This window comes from Populus nigra, chromosome 2, assembly GCF_951802175.1.
Source record: "Populus nigra chromosome 2, ddPopNigr1.1, whole genome shotgun sequence".
NCBI classification, from domain to species: domain Eukaryota; kingdom Viridiplantae; phylum Streptophyta; class Magnoliopsida; order Malpighiales; family Salicaceae; genus Populus; species Populus nigra.
Window position 1 is genome coordinate 47,986,972 of NC_084853.1, and position 24,318 is coordinate 48,011,289.

At 35.1% G+C, this 24,318-nt stretch overlaps 2 protein-coding genes across 4 annotated transcripts; both read left to right on the forward strand.

Moving 5' to 3' along the window:
- The first annotated feature begins 6,621 nt into the window (after positions 1-6,621).
- Positions 6,622-8,313, forward strand: LOC133682184 (transcription factor RSL2-like). Its single transcript, XM_062105461.1, has 4 exons — positions 6,622-7,370; positions 7,476-7,715; positions 7,801-7,932; positions 8,033-8,313. The coding sequence occupies exons 1-4, from the start codon at positions 6,747-6,749 to the stop codon at positions 8,123-8,125; spliced, it is 1,089 nt and encodes a 362-aa protein (XP_061961445.1). The 5' UTR covers positions 6,622-6,746; the 3' UTR covers positions 8,126-8,313.
- Positions 8,314-8,592: 279 nt separating this feature from the next.
- On the forward strand, positions 8,593-23,028 carry LOC133682183 (uncharacterized). Of its 3 annotated transcripts, XM_062105460.1 has the most exons (18): positions 8,593-9,016; positions 9,171-9,901; positions 10,261-10,519; positions 10,637-12,014; positions 12,612-12,757; positions 12,835-13,468; positions 13,566-13,647; positions 14,422-14,469; positions 14,838-15,035; positions 16,675-17,170; positions 17,358-17,517; positions 17,627-17,688; positions 17,805-17,899; positions 18,689-18,802; positions 19,597-19,662; positions 20,026-20,123; positions 20,394-20,812; positions 21,566-23,028. In XM_062105460.1, the coding sequence occupies exons 1-18, from the start codon at positions 8,740-8,742 to the stop codon at positions 22,783-22,785; spliced, it is 6,483 nt and encodes a 2,160-aa protein (XP_061961444.1). In that variant the 5' UTR covers positions 8,593-8,739; the 3' UTR covers positions 22,786-23,028. The 3 variants fall into 3 exon arrangements, with proteins under 3 accessions (XP_061961444.1, XP_061961442.1, XP_061961443.1); XM_062105458.1 differs by lacking the exons at positions 8,593-9,016; positions 9,171-9,901; positions 10,261-10,519; ... (5 more) ...; positions 14,838-15,035; positions 16,675-17,170 and having other exon boundaries at positions 17,363-17,503; positions 17,816-17,899; XM_062105459.1 differs by lacking the exons at positions 8,593-9,016; positions 9,171-9,901; positions 10,261-10,519; ... (5 more) ...; positions 14,838-15,035; positions 16,675-17,170 and having other exon boundaries at positions 17,457-17,517; positions 17,816-17,899.
- The last annotated feature ends 1,290 nt before the right edge of the window (positions 23,029-24,318 follow it).

Consider the following 24,318-nt stretch of genomic DNA (forward strand, 5'->3'; position numbering starts at 1 on the left):
AGCCAAGCCGATTTAGGTTGTCTGGTGTAATTTTTTAGATTAATATAAGTTGTATTTTTTACTTTTTATTTAAATAAAAAGCCACAAATATATTTGATAAAAAATAATTTTTAACTTAAATAAAACATTTATTATAAAACCGAGTCAAGATTTTATCTCAATCAAAAGTTCAAATTTTAAACTTTTAACTTATCAAAAGTTACAATTCATTCTTAAATAAAGTAATTTCAAGTCATTCTTAATTATGAGATGTATTTCTAACTTGAAGTCATTTCAAGTTATTTTTATCATAGTTTATTTTTAAAAAATTAATTCCTGAATCATAACTTAAAGTCAAAAGCTATAATGCATGAATCATGTTGAAAGGAATTTTAAACTATTTGATAAAAAAATAAAAATAAAAACTTAAAACTACTAGCTCCAGAATAAATTAAAAAATAAAAAAACTCACAGTGACGTCTACGTGTCGTTGACTTGGAAGTTGTCAGTGGTCCCCTTTATTTCTTTTTTTTTTTAATTTGATTTTCGCTTTTAAATATTTTTTCTCTCCTTACCATGAATATAACACGCAATTTTGATCGCAGAGCCTTTTTTCAATTTTTTTCAACGTTCACGTTATTATATATGTTATGTATACCTTACGTACTGATTTTATATCTTTTCCTCATTATTTTCTCTTTTTTTTTTAATAATATTTTTTAGGTAATGCAAGGACTATAAGTTTTGCCAAGTGCTGTTGCTTTTGTTCTGAACTGCGGACTACTAATTCTGTAGCTTTTGAATGATTTTAACGAGGAAGTTTTTGTTTTTAGATGTTTTTAAAGGTGTTTTTTTAAAATATTAAATTAATAATTTTAAAAAGTTGGTATTAAAAATAAAAAATATAATATTTTAATACATTTTTAAACAAAAAAAATACTTTTTAAAAATATCATATAATATAACACAACTATAATATAAAACACACTATTAGTCTAAGTCTATGGTGTGGTTGCAAATTAAGGTGAGGCTCAAATCAATAGCCTTATATTAATTACAGGAGCTTACTTATGAATGTGCATTTTGTTTGAAAAATATAAAGAAATCCCTAAGGAAATTTAATTTAATTTTCGAGACATAGAAACATCACTTCCTAATAAGTTATTAAATCTCTTCCTAACAAGTAATTAAATCTAATTCTTTCGGGAAAAATTAACTCTCGTTAAATATAGTTATTAAACTCGGTCTAACCTGATTTTTTTTTAAAGTCAACTCGAGATTAATTTGGTTTGACCTAAACACTCAGCGAGTTAATCTATAAAATCTAATTTGATTTTTTTAATATTTTTTTAAAATGATATTATTTTATTTTTTAAAATAATAATTAAAATCACGTTATTGATTTTAACCGGCTTGAATCAACCTGCTTAGCCTAGAACTTGCATCAAATTATGCACTAAACCGGTTTTAATAACTTTAATTTCAAGCACATTCGTATTGAATTTAATATACGTCTCTTTCTCTATATATCTATCATTCTATTATGAAAAATAGTGTTCATGTATGCCGACCTCTTCTCATCGCATGCTCTTTCTACAGTATTTTGATACCAACTTTTTCTAGAAGTTGAAATGTGCCATATAAAGAAAGAAATAATAATTAAAAAAAGGATAAAGAAATATTACCTCTTAAGCAAATAAATATTTGTTTATGGATTACAGTAGCAGATTATATAAATACATGTACACACTATGAAAATATAATTCGATGCGTACACTATATTAATGCCGACAGTTTTTGTTTATCGTTAATGCTAAGACTTCAAAAGTTTGGAGAAACTGGCCATAATTAATGCTAATTAATTAGTATAAATTGATTAAGATAATCAACCAACAAAGTAACGATTATAACTGGGAAGTTGGAAGTTTCCAGTAACTTAATTAATTAATTAGTTAAATTAATTAACCAGTATAAATTGTTTTACTGTTCAAGACCGAGTTTTAACTTGTTTTTTTTGTTAATATTAAAAAATATTAACTTTAAATTAATATTTTAGTGTTTAATTTAGAATCGTTTTGAAATGCTAATATAAAAAATAAATATTTTTTTTAATTTTTTTTGAGAAAAAATATTTTTAAAAATAAATATTATCACATTTTCAAATTCCCCTGATAAAAGAAAGTTTGAAATTTTCATGAAATAAATAAAAAATATAACGTATGCGTTAAAATTTAACATTTATTTCTTCTTTTTTCCCCCCTTATTTGATACGGTGAGGTTTGACATTTCTCTACCATTGAAAAAAAAAGTTTGGCATTAACAGCCACGAGAAAAATGTTTGGCAATGTTGATAAATTAGTTAAATCTCATATTTCTCTACCATTGAAAAAAAAAAGGTTTGACATTGACTACCATAAAAAAAACACCTCACCGTTTCATCAATATCCTCTATATAATAAATATTTTTAAATGCAAAAAATATATATATTTTAATTGACTTCAAACTTTATAAAAATTAACTAATTAAGTTTGACATTCACTACCATAAAAAAAATGTTTGACACCTCACTAATTTATCAATATCCTCTATATAATAAATATTTTTAAATGAATTTTTTTTAACTGACTTATATATATATATATTAGACTTTTGACAAGCAAAATATCCTTCCGTATGATAATTAAGCATTTAGTGGTATATATGCTTTCCAAAATAGACCAAATATACGTGACTCCATGTTTGCCATGATAGCTAAGCTTCTAATTAAATGCTTAAATGAAGATGCGTGATGGAATTTGAAAAATCCCATCTTCCTGTTATTGTTCTTGGCGGCGGCGGCAGAGATAAGGAGACTTGGAAACAAAATATATAGAGACAAAATGCTAACCCATATATATATATATATATATATATATATATATATATATATGATTTTATAAAAATTAATCAACAATACAGATTTGTTTTTTTAAAAAAGCTTTTTTTTTAATTAGTGTACACTTAAAATAACTGCAAACAAAGATTTTCATGCAAGCGCGCGCACATAGGGTTACAAATTTTCAAGGAGATGTTTCCATTTGTGATTAATTCTTAATTTGTTGGAAATGATTTTTTTAAAAATTCTATATTACAAATCAGCTATAATTTTTTAAATGGCAATTTTGGGGGTATTATAAATTTGGTAGTAATATACCCTAGTGTTGAGTATCATGGGATTGCTTAGTCACCTGAAAAAATAACCAAGTTCAAATCCAAAAAGAAAATGCTTAAATTTTGATGTATTTTATCATCTTGATTTCAAATTCAAGAGAATGTAAGAGTCTAATTAATGGGGATGACCTATCTAGAATAATTTGAGGGATTTAATTTTGACACGTAAAAGCTAACCCCATGAGATTTAAAATCACACTATAATCATACATTCGAAAAAAGAGAGACAAGTGCCTCAACATTCTAAGGCTCTCGTGGTTCTTCACGAGTGATAAGACTAAGGGATGACAATTTAATAGATATCGATTTGAATAGGTTAATATTTTTTAGATTTGATAAATTAATAATGATGAGGGTATAAATATTATTAAATTTAATTTGAAATATATTCAAATCTAACATGAAATATATATTTATTTTATAAATATTTATAATATCATATATACATATCTTAATATTGACATAAAACACACACACACATATACATATATGATCAATAATATTTATCATTTAATACAATATCATATATGTATATTTAGGGGTTGAAAAATCATCGATGATATTTAGGAGGTTTTTGAAATTTTTTATTAAATCAAATATTAAAACAGAAGTTTTTGGTGATGTTTAAGGGGTTTCTAAATTTTTTTAATTAAATTAAAAATTTAAATTAAATATTATAGACAGAATCACTTACAAAATAATTAAAAATATTAATATTTAATTATTTATCGATAAAATCATTTGTAAAATGCAAAAAAAAAAAGATTATAATCTCTCATTTCACAATAGATGTGCCTTTTATCTTCTTCTTATGATTATTATTATGTAAAAAACACCAGCATCCCTTTCTTTTATATTTTCTTTTCTCTCCTTAACTTATTCTTTTCTTCTTTCATCCAAATGTCTTCTTCTATTTTCTTCTTTTCTCTTCTCAAATTTATTTTAATTAATATTTTTTTATGAATTTATTTTTTCTTTTCTCTTTTTAGCTTCACTCACAATTATATTAAGGTAAGATTTTTTTTTTGCATTATATTTGTTATTTTTTTTTAATTTTTTAGATTCTTAATAATTGTATGAATGTTGTTCTTAATAATTTTTTTGGCATGTTTTCCTATCAATTAATCCATCGGTAATAAATATTTTTCTATTACTGACAGGAATTCCGGTAGTGAATGTTTTGATTTTTTTCTTAGTACAAAACACATACACCTTAATATTGATATAAATCACACATGCGCGCGTACACACATATATAATTAATAATATTTATTATTTAATACACACACACACTTTAAATATATACTAATTATTTTATTTTTTATTAATTAATAAATAATAATAAATAAATATTCAAATTTCTCATCCAATAAATAATAAATAAAATACAAATATACAAAAATTCAACTCATAAATAACCATTATCATCTATAATCAAGACAGAATAATATTGCGGTAGCAGTTTGATAAACAATGAAACAGCTGTCGATTTAGGCATATTGTTAAATGGTCGGTAACTTCTTTTATTTTCTTAATGAAAAAATGGTTGGTAACTACAATGTTTGACAAGAGCATGAGCTGAAAACACTAACCCTAATCGTGCAAGCCGGCTATACAGCATTAACCAGGACTTCAATGGAGGAAACAAGATCAGATCTCTGTGGTTTTTATTCCTCCACAATGTCCTGTCATCTGTAGATTTTATTCCCTCCATCGTTATCGCTTTAAAATCCCTTTTTTTCCGGGATTTTTAGGGTTTTGGCTTTTACAAAGGTTCGTGCAATGGCCGGTGTTAAGTTTGAAAAGTACAACGATACCTTTATATGTATGGACCTAGGTTTAACAGAAGAGCATTAGAAAAGAAAAATACGTGAGAAACTGTACGTCCCTGTCTGACAAGTGGAAGTAATATGCGTATCAATCGCCGGAATCAAAGGGGGTTAGAGGGTGTGTTCATGGCTCTGTTCGGGTAATCTAAATGGATTACTACGAGGCTTTGTGGCAAATCTAGGGCTTCAGTTTTTCAAGGCGGTGGTGAAGATAATTATAGCTGTGTATTTTTGGGTTTCCATAGAGATAATGTTCTTTTGTTTACCTGGAGCCATTGCATTGTAATCTGCTTGATTTTATTCACTAAGTTGAGAGATATGCTATTTATTCTCTTTCTCCTTTTCTTTCTTTTGAGATGCTTCTGATCTTCTATTTTATTTCACCATGATTCTCATCTATATATTTTCAAATGCACGAGAAGAGCACTAGCATGTGTAGTAAATATAGCATTTTAAAACAATTGCACTACCCATGATGGATTAATAAGGTTAATTCTATGAACAACATGGTTGTTAGTTGACGCAGAAAGAAAATCACGGACAACAAGGCAGAACAATAAATCACCCATTGTTAGCTAGCTTAAGATATATAAACGCATGGTGGTTCTGCGATTTATGATGATGAAAGCTGCTAAGATTTGTAAATGTTGCATTGTGTATTCCCATTAATGTTTTCGATAAAATGCGGTGTTTATTAATCCCGATTATACCAATCTGACTTTGCCAAGTCGAGTTTAAATGGAAAATTAACCCGGTTAAACATGAACAACCTAATTAATCAATCTGCTATCCAGATCAAAATTTAAGTTTTTTAAAAAATATCATTTTAATTTATTAAAAAATTAAATTAGATTGTTGTAATTGACTTGAGTTATCAAAGCCAATGTATGACCTGGCCTTGGCGCAGGCCAGGTTTAATAACTTTGGTAAATGTGTTATTAACGTCAAGATAGTAATGAATTCTGTAGTGAGAGGAACTGCAAACTGATAAATTGCAAAAAAATAACTTCAACTGCGGAACATGGATTAGGTTCAAGCAGCAATTGAGGAGACCAGGAACTAGTTCAAAGGTTAACGTGTCGGGTTTTGCGTGTTTTTGTAGCAATGTCACAGTCATCTCCACGATCAAGCCGTCCTTCGGCCGCGTTTTGTTTATTCTCCACCAGAATTCTCCCTCTTTATTATATTCAAGATGAGTAGAAGACAACCCCACGTTCTGACATTTTCAAGTACTCAAAACGCATGCTCTCATTCTTATTTTCATTAATTCTCTGCCTAATTACACTTATCATTTAGTGAGTAATTAATGACACTTTAGTATCACCCTCTCAATGATTGTCCTTAGACCCCCTTTGTCATCCTAATCTCAGTTTATCAGATATAAGTTGCTTGAAAGTCCATTGAATCCTCTCTGTTATTTTAATCCATCATTGCATGAACTTGGTCCCAGCTTAGTTGTACTTTGCCTGGTATTGGCCCCACAACGGACTCCTGAGTTCAGTTAACAGAATTAGGACCTACACCAGAGTAATCATTAGGAATTTTGAAGTTTTATATACAAGATGAAGTCAATCCTTGCTAGTGACGTTCTTTGAAGGTGCACTGGTATAAATATGTCTCTTACGTTTTGGTTGTCTCAAGCGAAATCAAGGTTCAATTAATTAGTAGCATCACCAAAGAAAGATAAGAGCCTCTCTCTTAATTTCTCCACAGCTTCCAAGTGTAAAATGAATATGCAGACCATGGGAGATTTTCCTGATGGTGAATGGGACTTCAGCAGAATGTTCCTCATGGAAGAGCCTGATTTCACCCCGGAATTACTTGGCCAGTGTTCTTTTCCGCAGGAGAATGACGAAGGATTGCAATTTACAATCCCACCTGCAGCTTTCTTCCCTACTCCTGAAGCCAACGTGAGCATGGCTGGGAATGAGAGTTTGTTTTATTCTTGGAACGCTCTCAACCCCAATTTGCATTTTGATTCTCAAGAAAGTGGTAATAACAGTAATTGTAGCAGTGGTGTATTTCTTCCTTCTTCCAGCCATGAATCCTACTTCTTCAATGATTCTAACCGCATTCAGGCTGCTAACGATAACTCCATGTCCATGGATATTTCACTCATGGATGAGAAAACTATTGGCTTGTTTATGCCATTTTTTCCTGAAATTGCAATGGCAGAAACTGCCTGCATGAATGGGGATATGGGCAGTGACAGGATAGGAGATTTAGACGATAATCTGCAGCCAGCTGCTAATACTGTTCTGGCCAAGGGATTGCAGCTCAAAAGGAAGCTTGATGTTCCAGAATCAAATACGTTGGACGACATGAAGAAGAAACCTCGGATAACAAGAAATGTAAGTACACTAATTCAAGTCTACGACAATTCTTTCTATGATGGAGTTTGTCTCATTGAAACAGTAGTTTCTAATGTGTTCTGTCAATTGTGATTTGCATTGCAGGTGCAAAAGAGCAAGAAGAGTGTACAGTCAAAGAAAAACCAAAGGTCCACTCCAAAAATTAGCAATGAAGAAGAAGAGAGTAATGCTGGACCAGATGGACAAAGCTCCAGCAGTTGCAGTTCAGAAGATGATAATGCCTCTAAGGATACTGATTCCAAAGTTTCTGAAGTTCTCAGTTCCAGTGGCAAAACAAGAGCTAGTAGGGGAGCTGCTACAGATCCCCAGAGCCTTTATGCAAGGGTAAGATACTAGAGATTATTAATATACTAGCACATAAGGCAATCTCTTGAGCATTATATTCACACATCTTTGAACAATCCTGCAGAAAAGGAGGGAGAGGATAAACGAGAGACTGAAAATCCTACAAAATATTGTCCCTAATGGAACCAAGGTTGATATCAGCACAATGCTAGAAGAGGCAGTCCATTACGTAAAGTTTTTGCAGCTTCAAATAAAGGTAAAGGCTCTTGTGAATTTCTTACTGCATGCTGCCAAATAAATCATTTTTCCTCTTTATCTAACTACACTTGCTAAAATCCGATCATATTTATTTGCAGCTTTTGAGCTCGGATGATCTATGGATGTACGCACCTCTGGCCTACAGTGGAATAGATATTGGCCTCGACCAGAAGCTCTCTATGCTTCTATGAGCATGAAAGAAGCTACTGAATTTTTTTAATTTTAATTCATCAATTTATATAGAAATGAGAAAATAATATGTATATTTACTCCTAATTAATAAATTTCTGCCTTTAATATATTATTCTGAGTAAACAAATCACTGTATCTATAATTATATATTATAATCCCATCTGATCTGCTTCTTGCTTTTTGGTCATACCAATGACTTGCTCCTTCACATGCTTGAAGAAGCAGGCAACTTTTGCTTCTGCTCGTTAATGAGCATTTATGGGAAATTAAAAAAACTCCTTTTGGCAGAAGCTTGTAATTTGAATTTAATCTCTTTTGAAATGGAAAATAAAAAATATTATGATACTCAAACTAAAACTATTCAAACTTACATAAGAGAAACATAAGAAAGGAAATTAAAAAATAATAAATTAAAAAAAAAGTTCATTTAAATATCCGGCCCACGAAAGTGTGCTAGCCCAAATAATACAAGCAGGATTTTCGACGGACAGCCTTCAGGGCTACATGAGTAATTTCATTTTACCGATGCCCTCCGTCCACAATCGAACCCCCGAAACTACCCCTCAACCACAGAGATCGCGGCCGCGCCATCTTTCTCCGCTCCGCTCAACCCATGGACGCTGCAGAGCAGCCACTCAAGAAGCGGAAGCTGTACGAGCAACAACCAGAAGAACCTCCACCAAAAACTCTGGACGAGTCACCTACCACTTTAGCACCGCCACCACCACCACTTTCTCAAGAAGAAATTAACGCGAGACGGAGAAACAGAGATGAGATTAAGAGCGTCTACGAAACTTACAAGCGTCTCAAGTTTTTTGTTTCTCAGAAAGAAGGACGTCACATGCCTGACCTCGAACAATCTTATCTCGCACTCATTACTGCTTCAAGAGGTTAGCAATTTTGAATCAGAATCTTGGAATTATATTCTTATTTGTGGAATTAGGGTTTAGTGTTTGATTTTCCAAGTTAATTGCATCACTAATGCTTTTTTGGTTTTTTTTTTTGCTTAAAAACCTAAAAATATATTTGCTGCTAGCATTGCAGGTTGTACTAGTGTGCAACGAATTGTAGCTGATCTTATTCCTCGATATGCTTCACACTGTCCGACTGCTCTTGAAGCAGCTACTAAAGTTGTAATCAACATGTATAACTGGAGCTTGGCAGTGATAAATAGAGGAGAGGATTTTGATGGTGTTGCAATGGGGACAGCTAAAGCATGTATTTTTGGTTTAGTTGATATCTGTCGAACTGCTTCTTTGGAAGCTCCAACATCAGCTGTTATTAGAGGCATTTGCTCTGCGGTTTTTCAGAATGTGTTGTCATTCTTTGTGTCATCGTTCGAGGGTAAGGATATCTTTCAGATTGTTGATAAGGAAACTTTGAAGATACAAGATGATCTCAAGCTCTTTTCGGAGTTGAAGCAAAAGTTTGATGATGAGGATGGAATTTCGTTGGTTAAATTGTCCAAGTTGTGTGCCTTAAGTATGCTCTGGATTTTCTTTTCTTGCCCTAAAGATTTGCTTGCTGCCTGTTTTGAGCTCTTTAAATCAACAGTTCCAGAAAGAGTCCAAGAAAGAAACTTTTTTCTTAGTCAGGTGACCAGCATTATAGCTGATGATGCTGTGCCTCTGGCTAATGCAAGTGATGGAACTACCTCTCGTGAAGGATCTGTTGGACCAAGTCCCAAAAGCTATGATGTTAGTGGCGAGTTGCCTTTAGATGGTAACCATGTTTCAGAAGATGCATCTTCACCAAAGAACTGCTTGTTGAGACTGGTTATACTCCTAATTTCTACTTTCTTTCCTGATTTTCAATTTGTATTTTTCTGATGCTGGCTGTTCAGTTCTGGTTCAAACTCAGTACCAACTAGGTGTCTTCTTTGTTAGTAGCAATATGATATGCTTTATATAATATTTATGATACATCGCACAAGTTTTTCAAGTACATATAGATCTTGGTTAGTAGGATGTAAAGATGAGAGAACTGGAGTTATTTCCCACTAGTTGAAGATAACTAATTGAAATATAATTCACAAAGATATTCATCTCCTTGTTTAAGCCTAGGCATGGATGCGCTGAAATCAATCTAGTGCTCCCTATTGTCAATTTCTTGTACTGAGGCTTCTTTCATGTAGGTCCTTGGCAATAACGCATCTTTGAGAAGCTGGATGTTCTCAAAGTACAAGAAGTTGTGCAACATGACATCTTTTATAGCTGCATCAGACATTAGATCTGCTCTAGAAGGAATCTGTAAATCATTTGCAGAATTCAATAAACTAGATGACAGTCAAATTGACAGTGACGGGGATGATTCTGATCCATCAAAATTTGTAAATCGACAATTTCCGGTTCCTAGGATGTCTAATGAACATGAAGTCTCTGGTGAACCAGCTGGTATGTTAAGTGCTCATGATTGAACCCTTAATGATGGTTTTTCTGGAAAATTTCTGGTCAGTATCTTAAAGACAGCCTAATAGTTCCCCTTGAAACTGATTTATGCCTTTAATGCAGGTACTGGTCATCATAAAGGAGGGTCAAGGTCCATGGATTTCGAGATGAATCACCTTGGAGACTCTTCACATGGCAGGTCTTCCATGCCTAGGGATCTATTAAACCAATCTGTGCTTTCACCTGCTACGAGAACTCCATTAGACTTCAGGAGCAATTCATTTGATGGTAGAAACTTTAATGTCCATGTGGGCAAAAATCCAGCTTCAAATATGGAGTTTAGTTTACCTGCCTTGAGATCTCCCAGTGGAGTTATAAGTAATTCTTTTTCTCCTAAACATCATTTGGCAGCACCATATGGTTCCATAGCTGAAACTGTTTGGTTCTGCGATGGGGACCCAGCTGCACTGGATGTTTTTTCTGCTTCTAGACAGCTTTGGTTGGGTTCTTTAGGTCCAGATGCATCTGAAGCTCATATGAGGTATGAGCTTGAGAGGTTTGGTCCTATAGAACAATTTTTCTTCTTTCCAGTCAAAGGATTTGCCTTGATTGAGTATAGGAACATATTTGATGCCATTAGGGCTCGGGAGTATTTGCGTACCCATTTCCCTTGGTGGATTAAATTCATGGATATAGGACTGGGAGCCAGGGGTGCTATGAATGGTGTTGCGGTTGGCTCCAGTTGTCATGTTTATGTTGGACATATTTCAAGCCAATGGGCCAGGGATGAAATTCTGCATGAATCAAGGAAAGTGATTTTCAAGGGGCCACGCATGGTCACTGATCTCACCAATGAAGGAGCAGTACTGATGGAGTTTGAAACTCCTGAAGAAGCAACTGCTGTGATGGTACATCTCAGGCTGCATCGTAAAGGACAACTCCATCACGTGCCTGCTTTGAAAGATGGATCAGCTAATGCTGTGTTGCCTCAGTTAGATGGTACAAGATCAGCATCAGCTGCTATCCATGCTGACCTTAGAACCAATCACTCAGTTAGTATGTTCAATAGTGCAACAGAATCGCCTCGTACCCAAAATGTACCCCAGAGTCCTGCTGACAACTCTAGGACAAGGATGTCTAATTTATCTTCCTTACTTGCTTCATTGCGTACAAAATATAATATTAATCAAAACCCAAATTATTTTGACAACTATGTACCTGGAAGCAGCATGGCTCCTTCTTCGAGGGATGCTGATCGAGAGCCATCAAGCACACTTTGGATTTGTCTTCCAAATGTCAACTCCCCTTCCCTTAATGATGATGAGCTGATGGCTGTTTGCAATCTTGCTATTGCCAATGTAGGGTCTATAGTCAAATTGACACGAGCAAATATGCATATAGGGTGTGGTTGGTTTCTTGAATGCACCAATGTTGATGCTGCAATCACTGTTTTGAAAAATCTCCGCAGTTGTCATGGGACATTCTTTCAGATTGAGTTCAGGTTTGAATTCTCAAATGTTTTGTTTATGTCTCATACATTCTCTAAATTTTTCTAACAAAATATAATTGAATGTTTATTTTTTTAATTGTCATTTACTTCATACTGCTGCAGTATGTAAGCTTGAGAAATATGTTTAGGATATCTTCCATTGCCAGCAAAGGGCGTCAAGTTTTTGAATTGATCACTTTGCACATGGGTCATTTTTTAAGTTCAAATACAAAGTAAAAACTAAAATATTCAGTGTCAAACATAGGACTTTGACTGGAAGTGGTTGATTTGATTGGAACTGTTATGGTTTGTATGGTCTGAAGGCCCGTTACCTCCCTGACCTCCCGTCATCCCTCTAAAACATGTATATCACCCAGCAGGGGCCATTCACATGTTTACAAAATCTTCGTGACACAATGTAGTTAATTGTCTTGTTGTACGCAGTGCCTGGTTCTTATATGTATCAAGTTTTATTGTTTGAGCTAATAGTGTTGTGCATGTTTAGGTTTTAGATCCTTTCAACTTTTGTCCTTGCACGAGATAACAATATCTTTGCTTAGTGTAAGTGTCTTTGAACCTTATGAGAAAATTTCCCTTTCGTTTGAACAGTCATCCAGAAAAGAATGCTGCTGCATTCTCAATCAAGCCTGAAGGTGGCTCCACAGAGCTTGTATCCCCACAAATAAAATCAGAGAATCACGCGACTCCTGTACAAGGTGTACATGCATTTGGGGTGGTGGATCCTTCGCCAGGAGGTGAAATTTCTTTTGTTAATGTTCTTACTCTAGTTCTTTGTTCCTGCCTTCGCTGAAATATTAACACTTCCATATAGGTGGTCATGCTGTTCCTGCTGCACCTGAACCGATGTGGATGTACAAGAACAATGAAATTGAGCTGCTTCAGCCACCTGTAAGCATTTCATGTGCTCCTACAGGAACACACGGACCCCCAATACCGCCACCACAGCAATTCCAGCCACCTACATTTTTGCGACCTGTTTACCTTCCTCCAAACAATTCATGGGATCCACGAGGCTTAAATCATGTTGCAATGAACCCAATCTCACCAGCAACAATGCCAAATAGCTTTCAAGGAAGCTCTGTTGCATCTCCTTTTATACCTGCTTCTGTTACTCCACTAGCACAGGTACAGCGGGCTCCAGGGCAGCACTTGGACCAAATGTTTCCCAGATCTGCTGTACCACCAACTTTGTCATCTATGCCACTCCAGCCTGAAATACCCCCACCATTGCCTCCATCTCCACCACCTGCTCCTCCTCCACCTAGTTCCCCACCTCCACCTCCACCTGTTGCAGAATCAACTGATGCAGAAAGTTCTGGAAACTCTATGTTATACCAGTGGCAGGGCACATTATGCAAAAGCGGGGTTCATTACTGTAAAATTTTTGCGCAAAGAGTGGATTCAGATATTTGCAAGTATTCGGATGCCATGTCTGAACCTGCTGGGTAGAACTTCAATTTCCAGTATACTCTTTCTCTTCTGATCATGTTTTGTAAAATAAGATGAATTTATAGTGATCCTTCCGACTTATTCCTGGTGCAGATGGCCTGCTAAACTAGACATGACGAAACGCACAGTTTTTCGGCATGTAAAATCAACATTTACAAGTACCCCTCCACACAAAGTGAGTCTGTGAATCTATGCTGAAATTCTCTCTTTTATGTTGATTTTCATTCATGGATTGAATTATTTATTTATTTTTTCTCTGAAATTTAGCATGTGACTTTCATATTATAAAACCAGCATTGCTCTTTGGCCATTTGATATTTACTCAGTTTGTCACAGCTTGCCACAGTTATCTGCCTTAAGACCTGTGATTGATGTGCTGAATGAATGCCTCTCAAAAAAGGGTTCATTTGAACTTTTTTGTTTTTGAATATAGTTTTGCTGTTCCTGAGATTCTCATCATTTTCAGGGGCAAGCTTCCTTTGATCCTTAAAACAATATGAACTGAACCCAACCCCCCCCCCCTCCTTCTAGTTTACTGTTCACCTCCAAATGATCCGATCTCTATGGCAGTTGAGTTAGAAAATGTTAGGAAGTGCAGGCTATTATTCAAAGGAATTACCCTCTGGAATTCTTATGATTACAAGACTTAAAAACAACATGAGATGGATATCCAATGGCATTCTACAGTCGCACATTGTTCTTGAGCACACACTATATAGTTCACAAGAATGGAAATGATTTATTCTTGCTGTTTTTAATGGATAAAGTATTAAAATATCAATAGACTAATGTTAATTAAACAAGGAGAGGGCTACCAGTGATCATTGATATTATTTTGCATGGCTTATCCTCTATTGTATTCTGTTCTCCAGTTGATTCTTTCCATCATGATCCTTCTTTTCGTCTGTGGCTGTGCTATGATTTTTATGGGTTTTAATGTTTGATGCAGAGGGAAGTATGCCGATTGATCCCCTTGTCTGCAAATGACCAAAAGGGCGTAAGTTATACCACTTGTTTATATTCATTGTGCACTTGTATGTTTCATCTTGGTAATTGAAAATTTATCCAGTATTGCTCCGATTTTGCATTGACACTATGCACAGGCTTGCATTTACTATATGCACCTAAAGCTCCATTGTTATTTTTGAGTTACAGAATGTGTACTTTTTATTCAGTGCTAATTAAGGCCCACGCATTATCACCAGCCGGGTCTTAATCTAGGATGGTGTGGTGTATTCTCTGCACGCATTCTAGGATCAGTGTCTCTATATAACTCATACACTGTCTCTGATAATTTACTTGTGATGTGCATGATTAGGATCCACCGCATCGTATTCTTTGTGTGCTAAACTTTCAATTCTACAGTTTCAGGATTTCATATCATATTTGAAGCAGAGGGAATGTGCAGGAGTAATTAAAATCCCATCTGGGAAATCCATATGGACAAGGATTCTCTTCATCCTTCCCTACTCACAAGATACTTGTTCCATGCTCTCAATTGCTCCCGATACATCAAACTGCCTGATTGGTCTAGTTTTGCCAAAAGAAACAAACTTCGACTGGGTTTAAAGATTTTGATCAGCAGGAAGCTTGTAACATAGTCTCAATTCCACCATTGAAATGTTTTTTGAGCTTTGAAACAGTAATGTGGTTTTTTTGATCAGCAGGCATCGTGATAGATGTAAAACAGAAGTATCAATGATTGATCTGCTTATCAACCCAGGGTTCATTGCAAGACAGTAATCAAGATCCAATGCTTCTGGTGTGCTGAGAAATCAAATTATCTGCTTAGTACATAGCATTTTCCCTTTGAGTTAATTATAAGTAAGTCCCTATAATTTATCAAGATGAATTAATCAGTCACTCTAGGATGATAAATTATTAGATAATCCTTAGGCTCTTGCATCTGTAAATGTCTTGATCCCTGTCTGTCCTTTTCCCGTTAATGTCTTACTGGCCAAACTGTTTTTCCAGAAATATCCAGCTTTTCTACGAAAAATTGTGATGCAGTGACTGAATTGAATGATCTGAACAATGTAAGTGCTGTAATGTAACTTCCGCTGCCTGAAATTTTCCAGCAATTCAACGCAAATCTGTTAGCTGCAACAAAACCTCTAAAAATCATTTCCCACAAAATCCAAACTTCAGCTTGGCCCTTGATTCTCCCTCCAATCAACAACTAATTTTTTGGCGGCAGGCTCAGGGGCGATGACGGCACCATGAGATTGAAGTCCAATGATATTGGTTTAAAGAGAGAACTATTTTTTTTTTTCCGCCAGCTTTATTCAACTCGTGTTCAATAAGTTGGGATTTATTTTGCTGAGGCTCCAATTAGGGTCCTTTTATCGTAGAGATAATACCTTGAAATTAGATATTTAATAATTAATAATTTTTAAATAGATTTTGCTTGGATGGATCATTTCTTTTCTTGATCGAGAATACTGTAATAATTGGAAGCTGGTGTTTGTTTTTTGGGATTATGCAAGGATTACTTATTTTTTGCTTTCAAAAGACCATTAAATTATTTTTTATTATGTAAGGATTAATTAATTATTTCAGTAAACTACAAGGACTAGAAATTTAAGCTAATAAATTAGAAAAAAAATACTTAAAATATTCTTATATTGTTAAGTGTGTATAATTGGAAAATCTTATGTTGCTTGGAATGTGATTAAAAAGATAGGCCTAAAGAGAAGAGATTATAGAATTATGATCTATCAAAAATATTAAAATAATATTTTTATTTAAAATTTATTTTTTGTTTTTGTACTTATTTATTTTTCTTTAAATTAGGTCTAGGAAGTATTGTATTTCTCATACTAATAGGATGTTATATGTTTAATTATTTTTAATTCATTTTAAGAAAATTACTGTGCAAAAAACTAAAATAAATATACTATATAATTTACATAATATGTTAAAATTCCTTTTAGTAAAAAAACTTATATGCAATACACTGAGATTAAATATTTACATCAAAATATTTTTTTAACTATGCAAATTTAAAAAAGAAAAAGAAAAGAAACACGTGGTATGCAAGCAAAACCTTGGAACGCGCGAGCGCGACTATACACGCCCTTCCCTCATCAGTCATCGCATCGCATCGCAACTGGGAACCTTATAAGTTTTAACCGAGAGAGAGAGAGCCAAACCTTCCATCCATCCTTCCTCTCCACGCTGACATCTCTGCTTCTCTCCGTAGTGCATTGCATCGGTTAACTGGATAAAGAAAATCATGTCACGCCGTTACTCTCAAAACAACAACAGGCAGCAACAACAAGAATGGAGAAGCAATAACAGCAGTAATTTCTCCAAACCACAAACCAAATTCGTCCCCAAAAATCAAAACCCTAACTCCAACCCTACTCTATCCGATTCTCTAAGGCAATCTCTCTCAAGTCAATCCGATGCCGCCGCCGCCGCCGCTCCAGCATCGAGCGGTAATATGGGCGCAGGGGAGTCGTCGAGTAGGATTCAAATGAGAGATGACGGGGCGTGGATGTCTAGAAAAGCTGTAGCTGGTGTTCAGGGCGGTGGCAAATTTGTAACTTACTTGCCGCAGGATGAGGCTGTGGCTGCGGGACTCGGTGCCGACGAAGGAGGGTTGGATCCAGTAGAATCACAGAGAGTTGTTGATCTTTTGAGTAGAGAATTGTCTCGGTTACTCAAGTTGAAACCTAAAGAATTTTGGAAAGAAGGTAGCTCTATTATTTGCAACACTCTCTTGCTTTTTCCCCCCTGAAAAAAATAATTATTATTTGTAGTATTAAGGTTTCTAATTATTTTTGGTATAGCTGGAATTATTTCTGGAGCAGTTTAATATATAATTTTTGCTTGTAAAGGACAATTTTCTCTGATTATCTTTATTATTTTCTGTTTTCTCAGTGGCTAGTGATGTGTCGTTGCATGATTTTCTGGATAGCTTCTTGAAATTTAGGAGCAGATGGTATGATTTCCCACATCGTGGAGTCAAAGGAATTGTTGCAGGGGTAATTGTTGGAGAGCTTGACTTATGTCGCCGTGTTTTCATGGTATTGTATCGCATGTAAGTTCTCATTTTCTGTATTGACAACTGGTGTCCCTCCTTTTGATTTGTTGTTCTGACTTTGAGTTTGATGCTGTTGCTGCTGCTGCTGCTTCTGCTGCTGCTGCAGATCTTCCAATAGGGCTCCGGGTGTCGAGGCCGCTGAAAGCTTGAACTCAAAGGATCATGCTGGTGGGTTGTGTAAACTTAGATCCTGATATATCAAGTGCCACATGATTGGACTTCATATTGACATAAATATGGTTGTAATTTTTCGTGTGCATTTTTCTCACAAATTATGAATGTAGTCCTCTTGCAGGAAAAGAAGTTACTGGACTTGCCTAAGTTGTTGGATATATGTTCCATTTACGGTCATGAAAATGAAGAACTGACCGGATTGTTGGTAAGTGTGAAAAAAAGACTTCCAACTTCTATGTGTTTCCTCTGCAATGGATGCGAAACTTTTTCAACTTAAAGCTACAGCATTCTTTACTAAGGCTATACTATCTAGAGAAACTTAATTCTGTCCTCCTTTTTGTTTATACTCATGAGGTTAAGGACACCTTATTTGACCCTTGCTTTTAGTGAATTTTAACTTGATTTTTGGTTTCCAGCTTTAGTCCTAGTGCAGGATAAAGTTAATGCATGTCAGAAAAGGAAATGTGATATTTTGCGTGGGATGCCAGAAAATTATTTTTTCAATCATGAGACACAATGCATGGCTTTTTACTGGGGGTTAAAATACCAAGGGAATGCATTTGTTTCTTCAAGATTTGGTTTTTCCTTGTTGATTGCAATGTATTGCAGCAACAGATCATCAAGACACCAATTACTTTATTTTTGTCTACAATATTGGCCTTCAAGGACCTGAATGTTTCACTTCGATTCAATTTGAATGGCCCTTAAAAAGGATGTATATCTATTAGCAACAAAGGCCACAAAAAGGATGATGTTTCTCATAAATCTGCAGACAGAACTAGAATTTTCACCCCTTAAGTTGCCTCGTCCTGTCAAAGTGGAAATGTTTTGAAATAGTTTCTGTTAAAGTATTTGGAGTTCATCCTTTGATGGATGCTTATGAAAGCTGACATTTACAGGGTTGGCATTGTATGTGGACACTGCTTGTTCGTGTGATGCCTTCAATGGAGTTTAGTCAAATTCTCTCTCTCACACACATTTTTTTCCCTCTCAGGTCAAGAATGCCTTGAAAGCCCAGCCTTGGCTCCATGATGATCTGGCCACTTTAATGACCCATTTCCTGGGCATCATTCACACAATGCATCAACGTTGCATCTCATCTTTGGAGGTGCTTTTCTAGATTTTCCATATTAGGATACTCTGATGATTTGTAGTTATGTGTGAGGGAGTATTTCTATCTTTCATGCATGGAAAGATGTCTGGGCACAGATTCCCAGCATTTGTTTCTTGGGACCCCCAGTTGACCTTGGTTACTTCAACTTATTTTCTTTGTACCACTTTTGTCAGTTACTATTTAAGAATTTATGGCATTCCATGACTTTATATACAATGTTGCATGAAGTACTGAGGCATTGAATCAATGAATCACTCAGGAAATAAGTGTAGAAAGTGATTGAACATGGATAGAGGTATAATACCACATGGATATGATTTTGATAGAAGAAGTCAGAACCTCTGCAGGAATACTTTATAAAAAATAGAACACACATCAGAAACTAAGCAAGGCCTAGGACAAGGGGGTTTTGGCATAAATGGGTAGAATTTTTACATTGACCATTTTTAGAACCTACTTTCTATCACACAAAAGGTGGTGAAATTCATGGGGGAAGTACCTGGAATCAAATCGGGGTTATCAGTTGGAGGTAAAATTTTACAAAGTTGCAATTAGATCAGCAATATTCTATGATTGTCAATTGGGCAGTGGAAAAGTAGCATTTTTTTCAAATGAGTAATTGAGTATAGAGCTAAGGTGAGAATGTGAAATAGATATGCCGAAACAAAATAAATAACAGGGTTAGAAATGAAATCACCCGTGGAGCTTTCTAATAGTTTAATCATGAAGTGGAAGTATGCTTACTTTCTATGATACACACGATAAACTTTTCTACTGATATTTTATAGGTATTATTTTCCGCTGGAAGCCATGAAGACCATCGATCCAGCCCGCTTCTAACTGATTACTTAGAAGTGAGTTCTTTTCTGTTCTTTTGTCGGTAAATTAATGATGCAGTGAATTTTTTTCCTTAACTACTGCTTTTTTTCCTTCACTTGCAAGAGAATGGCATGTTTTCATTTCACATATTTCATTTAAAAGAGAACAAGTGTTTTTTGCTTCAAATTACAGGGTCTTGTCCCCTTCCAACTTGAACGATTTCCATGGAAGAAGACTGAAATTGACGTTGTATAAGATAATTGGCTGAAACATTAATTCCATACTGTCACAAATTGATTCCTACTGTGATGGAGAGTCAGAATGTAATTACATTTCTGTCCTTTTCTGGTGTTAAGGTGGATCAAGTGTTATATTATCATTTTTGGTTCCTTTTTCAGGTGATGGACTTTATAAATGATGCAATTGTCTCCATGGATGCTTTTGTTACAGCATATGAATCAGCAGCTGTGTTCTTCTCGTGCCCTGTTGAAATGAGGTACCTAATTAAACCTTGCATTGTTCAGTTTATTTATTAGAAGAGCCAGGAGTTTCTTTCATCACAAAGAGTTGTGGTTGTATATCACACGGTGCTTGGTTTTTCCTTTTTTATTGATGTAATGTTTTTAATATGCCAACAATAATCTGCTGGTGGATCACAAGTGTAGTAGTACTCCTGCTGGTACTTTATTAGATCCGTACCTTCTCTTCTCATCATGATAGCAAGAAATTCTTTCTTCTCTCATCCTAAATTCCCGTCTCCAAGCAGTCATGGGAATGAGGAAATGCTGATCACCCTTGCAAGATTGCATGATACTTTAATTCCAGCTTTGCAGCGAGGCTTTCGAATCATCTTGACAGGAGGGGATGATAGAATGATATTGAATGTTGCGGTTAGTTTAAAGATGTTGTCAATGAGGCTGTCCAAATTTGGATGGAAATTGTTGGACACTTGCTATTTAAGTGATCGAGTTTTTGAAGATCACCTTCCCATTCCCAATGTAACAAAGATGTTTCCTGCAAAAGTAGAGGATCCCGTCATAAGGACAGACATATTGATTCAGACTTTTAGGGAGATCAATGGAGTTCTCCTTGGTGCTCAGGAAAACCAGAGCAAGGTTTCATTCCTTCAGAATCTTGATAGGAATCATCATATAATGAGTAGGCTTCAGAGTTTACAAAATGCTGGTAAGGGATTTGAAGTGCTAGTGCTTCCTATTTATACTTATACATTTGCTTGACTTGTATTTGCTTGGTTTTTTATGCTCACACGTAGATGTCTGTTATTTATCTTTTTCCAGGACAGAATTACTTGGTGTCTAATGTTTTTGGAAATTAATAGAAAAATACATGAAGAAAGAAAAAAAATAGGACTCTCAATATGTAGAATATTTGGGGGAGAATCATGAAAGATTTTGTGAGTCTCCATGTATTGAATTATTGGTGATGAAAAAAACTACATTAAAGAACGCAAACAAGCTAGAGGGATTTGGCTCCTTCTCATTAATGATGTAGTGCATTTCTTACTACTCCTTGTCCTTGGTGTCCCACTCAAGACTTAGGATGGCATTGGCTCTATAATGGAAGCGAATGTTACAATTGCCACCTTCTGTGAATGGGCTGCAGTTAAGGATCTCAAGGGTCCTGAAACCATGAATAAATGTGGTGCAGCCTTTACATCATACCAAGCTACACATCCTTGTGAGTATGTACTTTGCTGATTTCATGGCATGGTAGGATAAATGGGTTGCTATCAACATGACTATACCTAAATTGAGATGTCATGTCCTGAATGTAGAATAACATGTGGTTCAGCCTTTAGGATAACCGTCTGCTTAGATTTTGTACTCATCATAACCATGAATTGTTCTTGATGGTACCTGTTTTTGGTAGAGGAACTCACTATTGTTTAGGTTTTGATATTTAACTTGCTTACTGCAGGGTGGATTTTCATGGATGATGAACAGCTCCAGTATTTATCTGGGATAATGGCTTCTAATCTGAAAGGTACCATTAAGGAGTCACCTGCTCTTCCAACTGCCACTGCCACTGCGAGCAACAAAGTACAGATGGGTGAAGATGCTGCCATCATGGAGTCCAAAATCAGTCAAATAAAGGACCTTTTTCCTGACTACGGTAAAGGGTTCCTAGCTGCTTGTCTTGAAGCTTATAATCATAATCCAGAGGAGGTCATCCAGAGGATACTAGAGGAGACCCTCCATGAAGATCTAAGGTGTTTGGATACTTCATCGGAGACAATGCCACTGCCCAAAACTGCTTCAACCGTGGGCAAGAAAGATAAAGGAAAAGGAAAGTTGGTTGAATCTACACTTCCTTCAACAACATCACTGCACTCTGTTAATCCAGTGGTCCCAGTGGAGCAGCGACAAGTTGAGGGTCCCTCTGTTTCGTCATCATCTACAACTGGAAGGTTTGTCAGGAAGCCTAGTGACATCCCTGGTCACTACACCACTGACACCAGAGATCACAAGGATACTGCAAGGATGGCTGCTCTAATTTCACAGTATGAATACGAAGATGAGTATGACGACTCCTTTGATGATCTGGGTTTCAGTGTTGCCGAGTCCGGGGTGGAGGAGAATGAACTATTAGGTAACAGAATAAACTCTAATTCAGGGATATCATCAGGGACCAAAACTGAAACCTCTGCTCAAAACTCTCCTAATACTAAATGGGGCTCCAGGAAAAAGCCGCAATATTATGTGAAGGATGGAAAGAACTATAGTTACAAGGTTGCAGGTTCAGTCGCGGTGGCAAATGCCAATGAAGCTTCTCTTATTAATCAAGTACACGGAGAACAAATTCATGGTCTTGGGCGTGGTGGTAATATTCCCCTAGGTGCAACTAAAAAGTTGGCCGAGTATCAAGAGAAGGATCGGGACCAGTCTGATGAACCCGAGACAGATGGGAGAGGGAATACAGGGAATTACAGGGGTCGGCCCTGGGGCAGAGGAAGTAGGGGAGGAGGAAGGCTGAGGGAGTCAAATGATGTCCAAGACAACCAGTCTGATGGCTCTGAGATTCAAGGGAGAGAGAGCACTCCTAACCATAGAGGTAGAGGTCGGGGAAGAGGAAGTAATCATAACTACAGGAAGGATAGAGCCATGAATAAGCACTTCTCTGGATTGTCTGGTTTCTAAGTGCTCGTGGGATGTTCATGCTTACACATGTATAAAAAAAAAATGAATTTATGGTGAGATATACAATGTTTGAGAGCCTCATACAGCTGTATAGTCGGGCTGCTGTTTGCGTGGCCTGGACTGTGGTCAACATTTTTGTGGCATTTTATATCAGGGACACTCTTTCCTGGTGCCTGTTTTCTATGGTTTTACGGTCCAGTTTGAATAAAAAACTCGAGACAGAGTTGAAGCAATTGACATGAATGAGTGAAATCTTTGTACATCTTTTTTGTAGGGAAAACTCGAGACAGAGACTTCGAAAATTTAATGAAAATATTTTAAACTTTCATCATGAATATTTAAAAATTTCAAACCATGACTTGATTTAACAATCCTGGTCAATGATTTTGTCTGAATATTTTTAACCTTTACATTTGCTAAACAAAAAAAAAAGTCGACTATAAATTTAAAATTATAAATAATCAAGAAAATCAAAGGGGAGAGGAAGAGAGAAATTCCCCGTCAATGAAATTTGGCCTTAATTCCAATTGCTAAAACCATCACCTTTGGAAATAAAGAAGATATGTCAATTTGAATAAAAAAAAATTAAATTCGAATTTCGTATTGATTATTTATGAATGTGTGTTGAGGTTAGATTTGTGTTTATAAAGTTTAGAGGATTGTAGAAAAAAAATAAGAAAATCAAGATCTTTAAAATCAATATCAGCTGATGAAGGTGGTCTTGGGATTAGCTAATTCTATGATGTTTCGACTGCTACAATATCCCGGCGCCATTGTGAAGAAATGATCAATAAACGATATGTCACCTGATTGATTACTACAAGTGTCGTCCATATTATTTTTTAAAATTATAATTGGGCCTGATTTAAGTTATAAGCCCAGGAGCACTAGGCACCACTCCAAGAGTCTCAGCGTTCTCTTTCTATACTTTTCTCATTTATTATATTTTAATAATTTCCTTACTAAATTTATCATTTTTATTTTTATTTTTTTATTTATCTGATACTTACAATAAAATAAACATTACATTTTTGTACATTTTAAAAAATAAATTAAGAGTTAATAGTTTACATTTTTGCAACCTTTAAATTTGTATTTTCTATACTATCATGTTATTAAAAAAACTATTTAATTAAAATAAAGAATAGTTTATATATATGTATATAAAATTTAATTCAATGAAAAAAACTTGGGATGGTAAGAAGATACAAGTGAAGAAAAAAGAACAATTTTCAAATTCATATTTTAAATATAGTTGACAAATTTGGTTCGGCTCGAGCTGGAATTGATAATGGACTAAAAAGATAGGCTATGCATAATATATTATACATAAAACTTTAATGTCCCGTCATAAGAAAATGTCAAAAGTGTTACGCATGCATTGTAAGTAAAACAGTTTTAATATATTTATATTATATTTTTCAAAATAGATAATTAGATCATACTCATTAACTCAATCCATGTATATCAACCCTAAGACCTTGTTCAGGTCAAATTCCAGTCTACCGACTATGAGCACACATTTAATATATA

What these genes read in the sequence shown, in the direction of transcription:
- LOC133682183 (XM_062105460.1), top strand. Translation starts at nt 8,740, where the DNA reads ATGGACGCTGCAGAGCAGCCACTCAAGAAGCGGAAGCTGTACGAGCAA. An exon ending in AGTCTCTGGTGAACCAGCTG is followed by an intron (nt 10,520 to 10,636) that starts GTATGTTAAGTG and finishes CCTTTAATGCAG; the next exon opens with GTACTGGTCATCATAAAGGA. An exon ending in TTCTAACTGATTACTTAGAA is followed by an intron (nt 19,663 to 20,025) that starts GTGAGTTCTTTT and finishes TTCCTTTTTCAG; the next exon opens with GTGATGGACTTTATAAATGA.
- LOC133682184 (XM_062105461.1), top strand. Translation starts at nt 6,747, where the DNA reads ATGAATATGCAGACCATGGGAGATTTTCCTGATGGTGAATGGGACTTC. An exon ending in CCCAGAGCCTTTATGCAAGG is followed by an intron (nt 7,716 to 7,800) that starts GTAAGATACTAG and finishes ACAATCCTGCAG; the next exon opens with AAAAGGAGGGAGAGGATAAA. An exon ending in TTTTGCAGCTTCAAATAAAG is followed by an intron (nt 7,933 to 8,032) that starts GTAAAGGCTCTT and finishes ATTTATTTGCAG; the next exon opens with CTTTTGAGCTCGGATGATCT.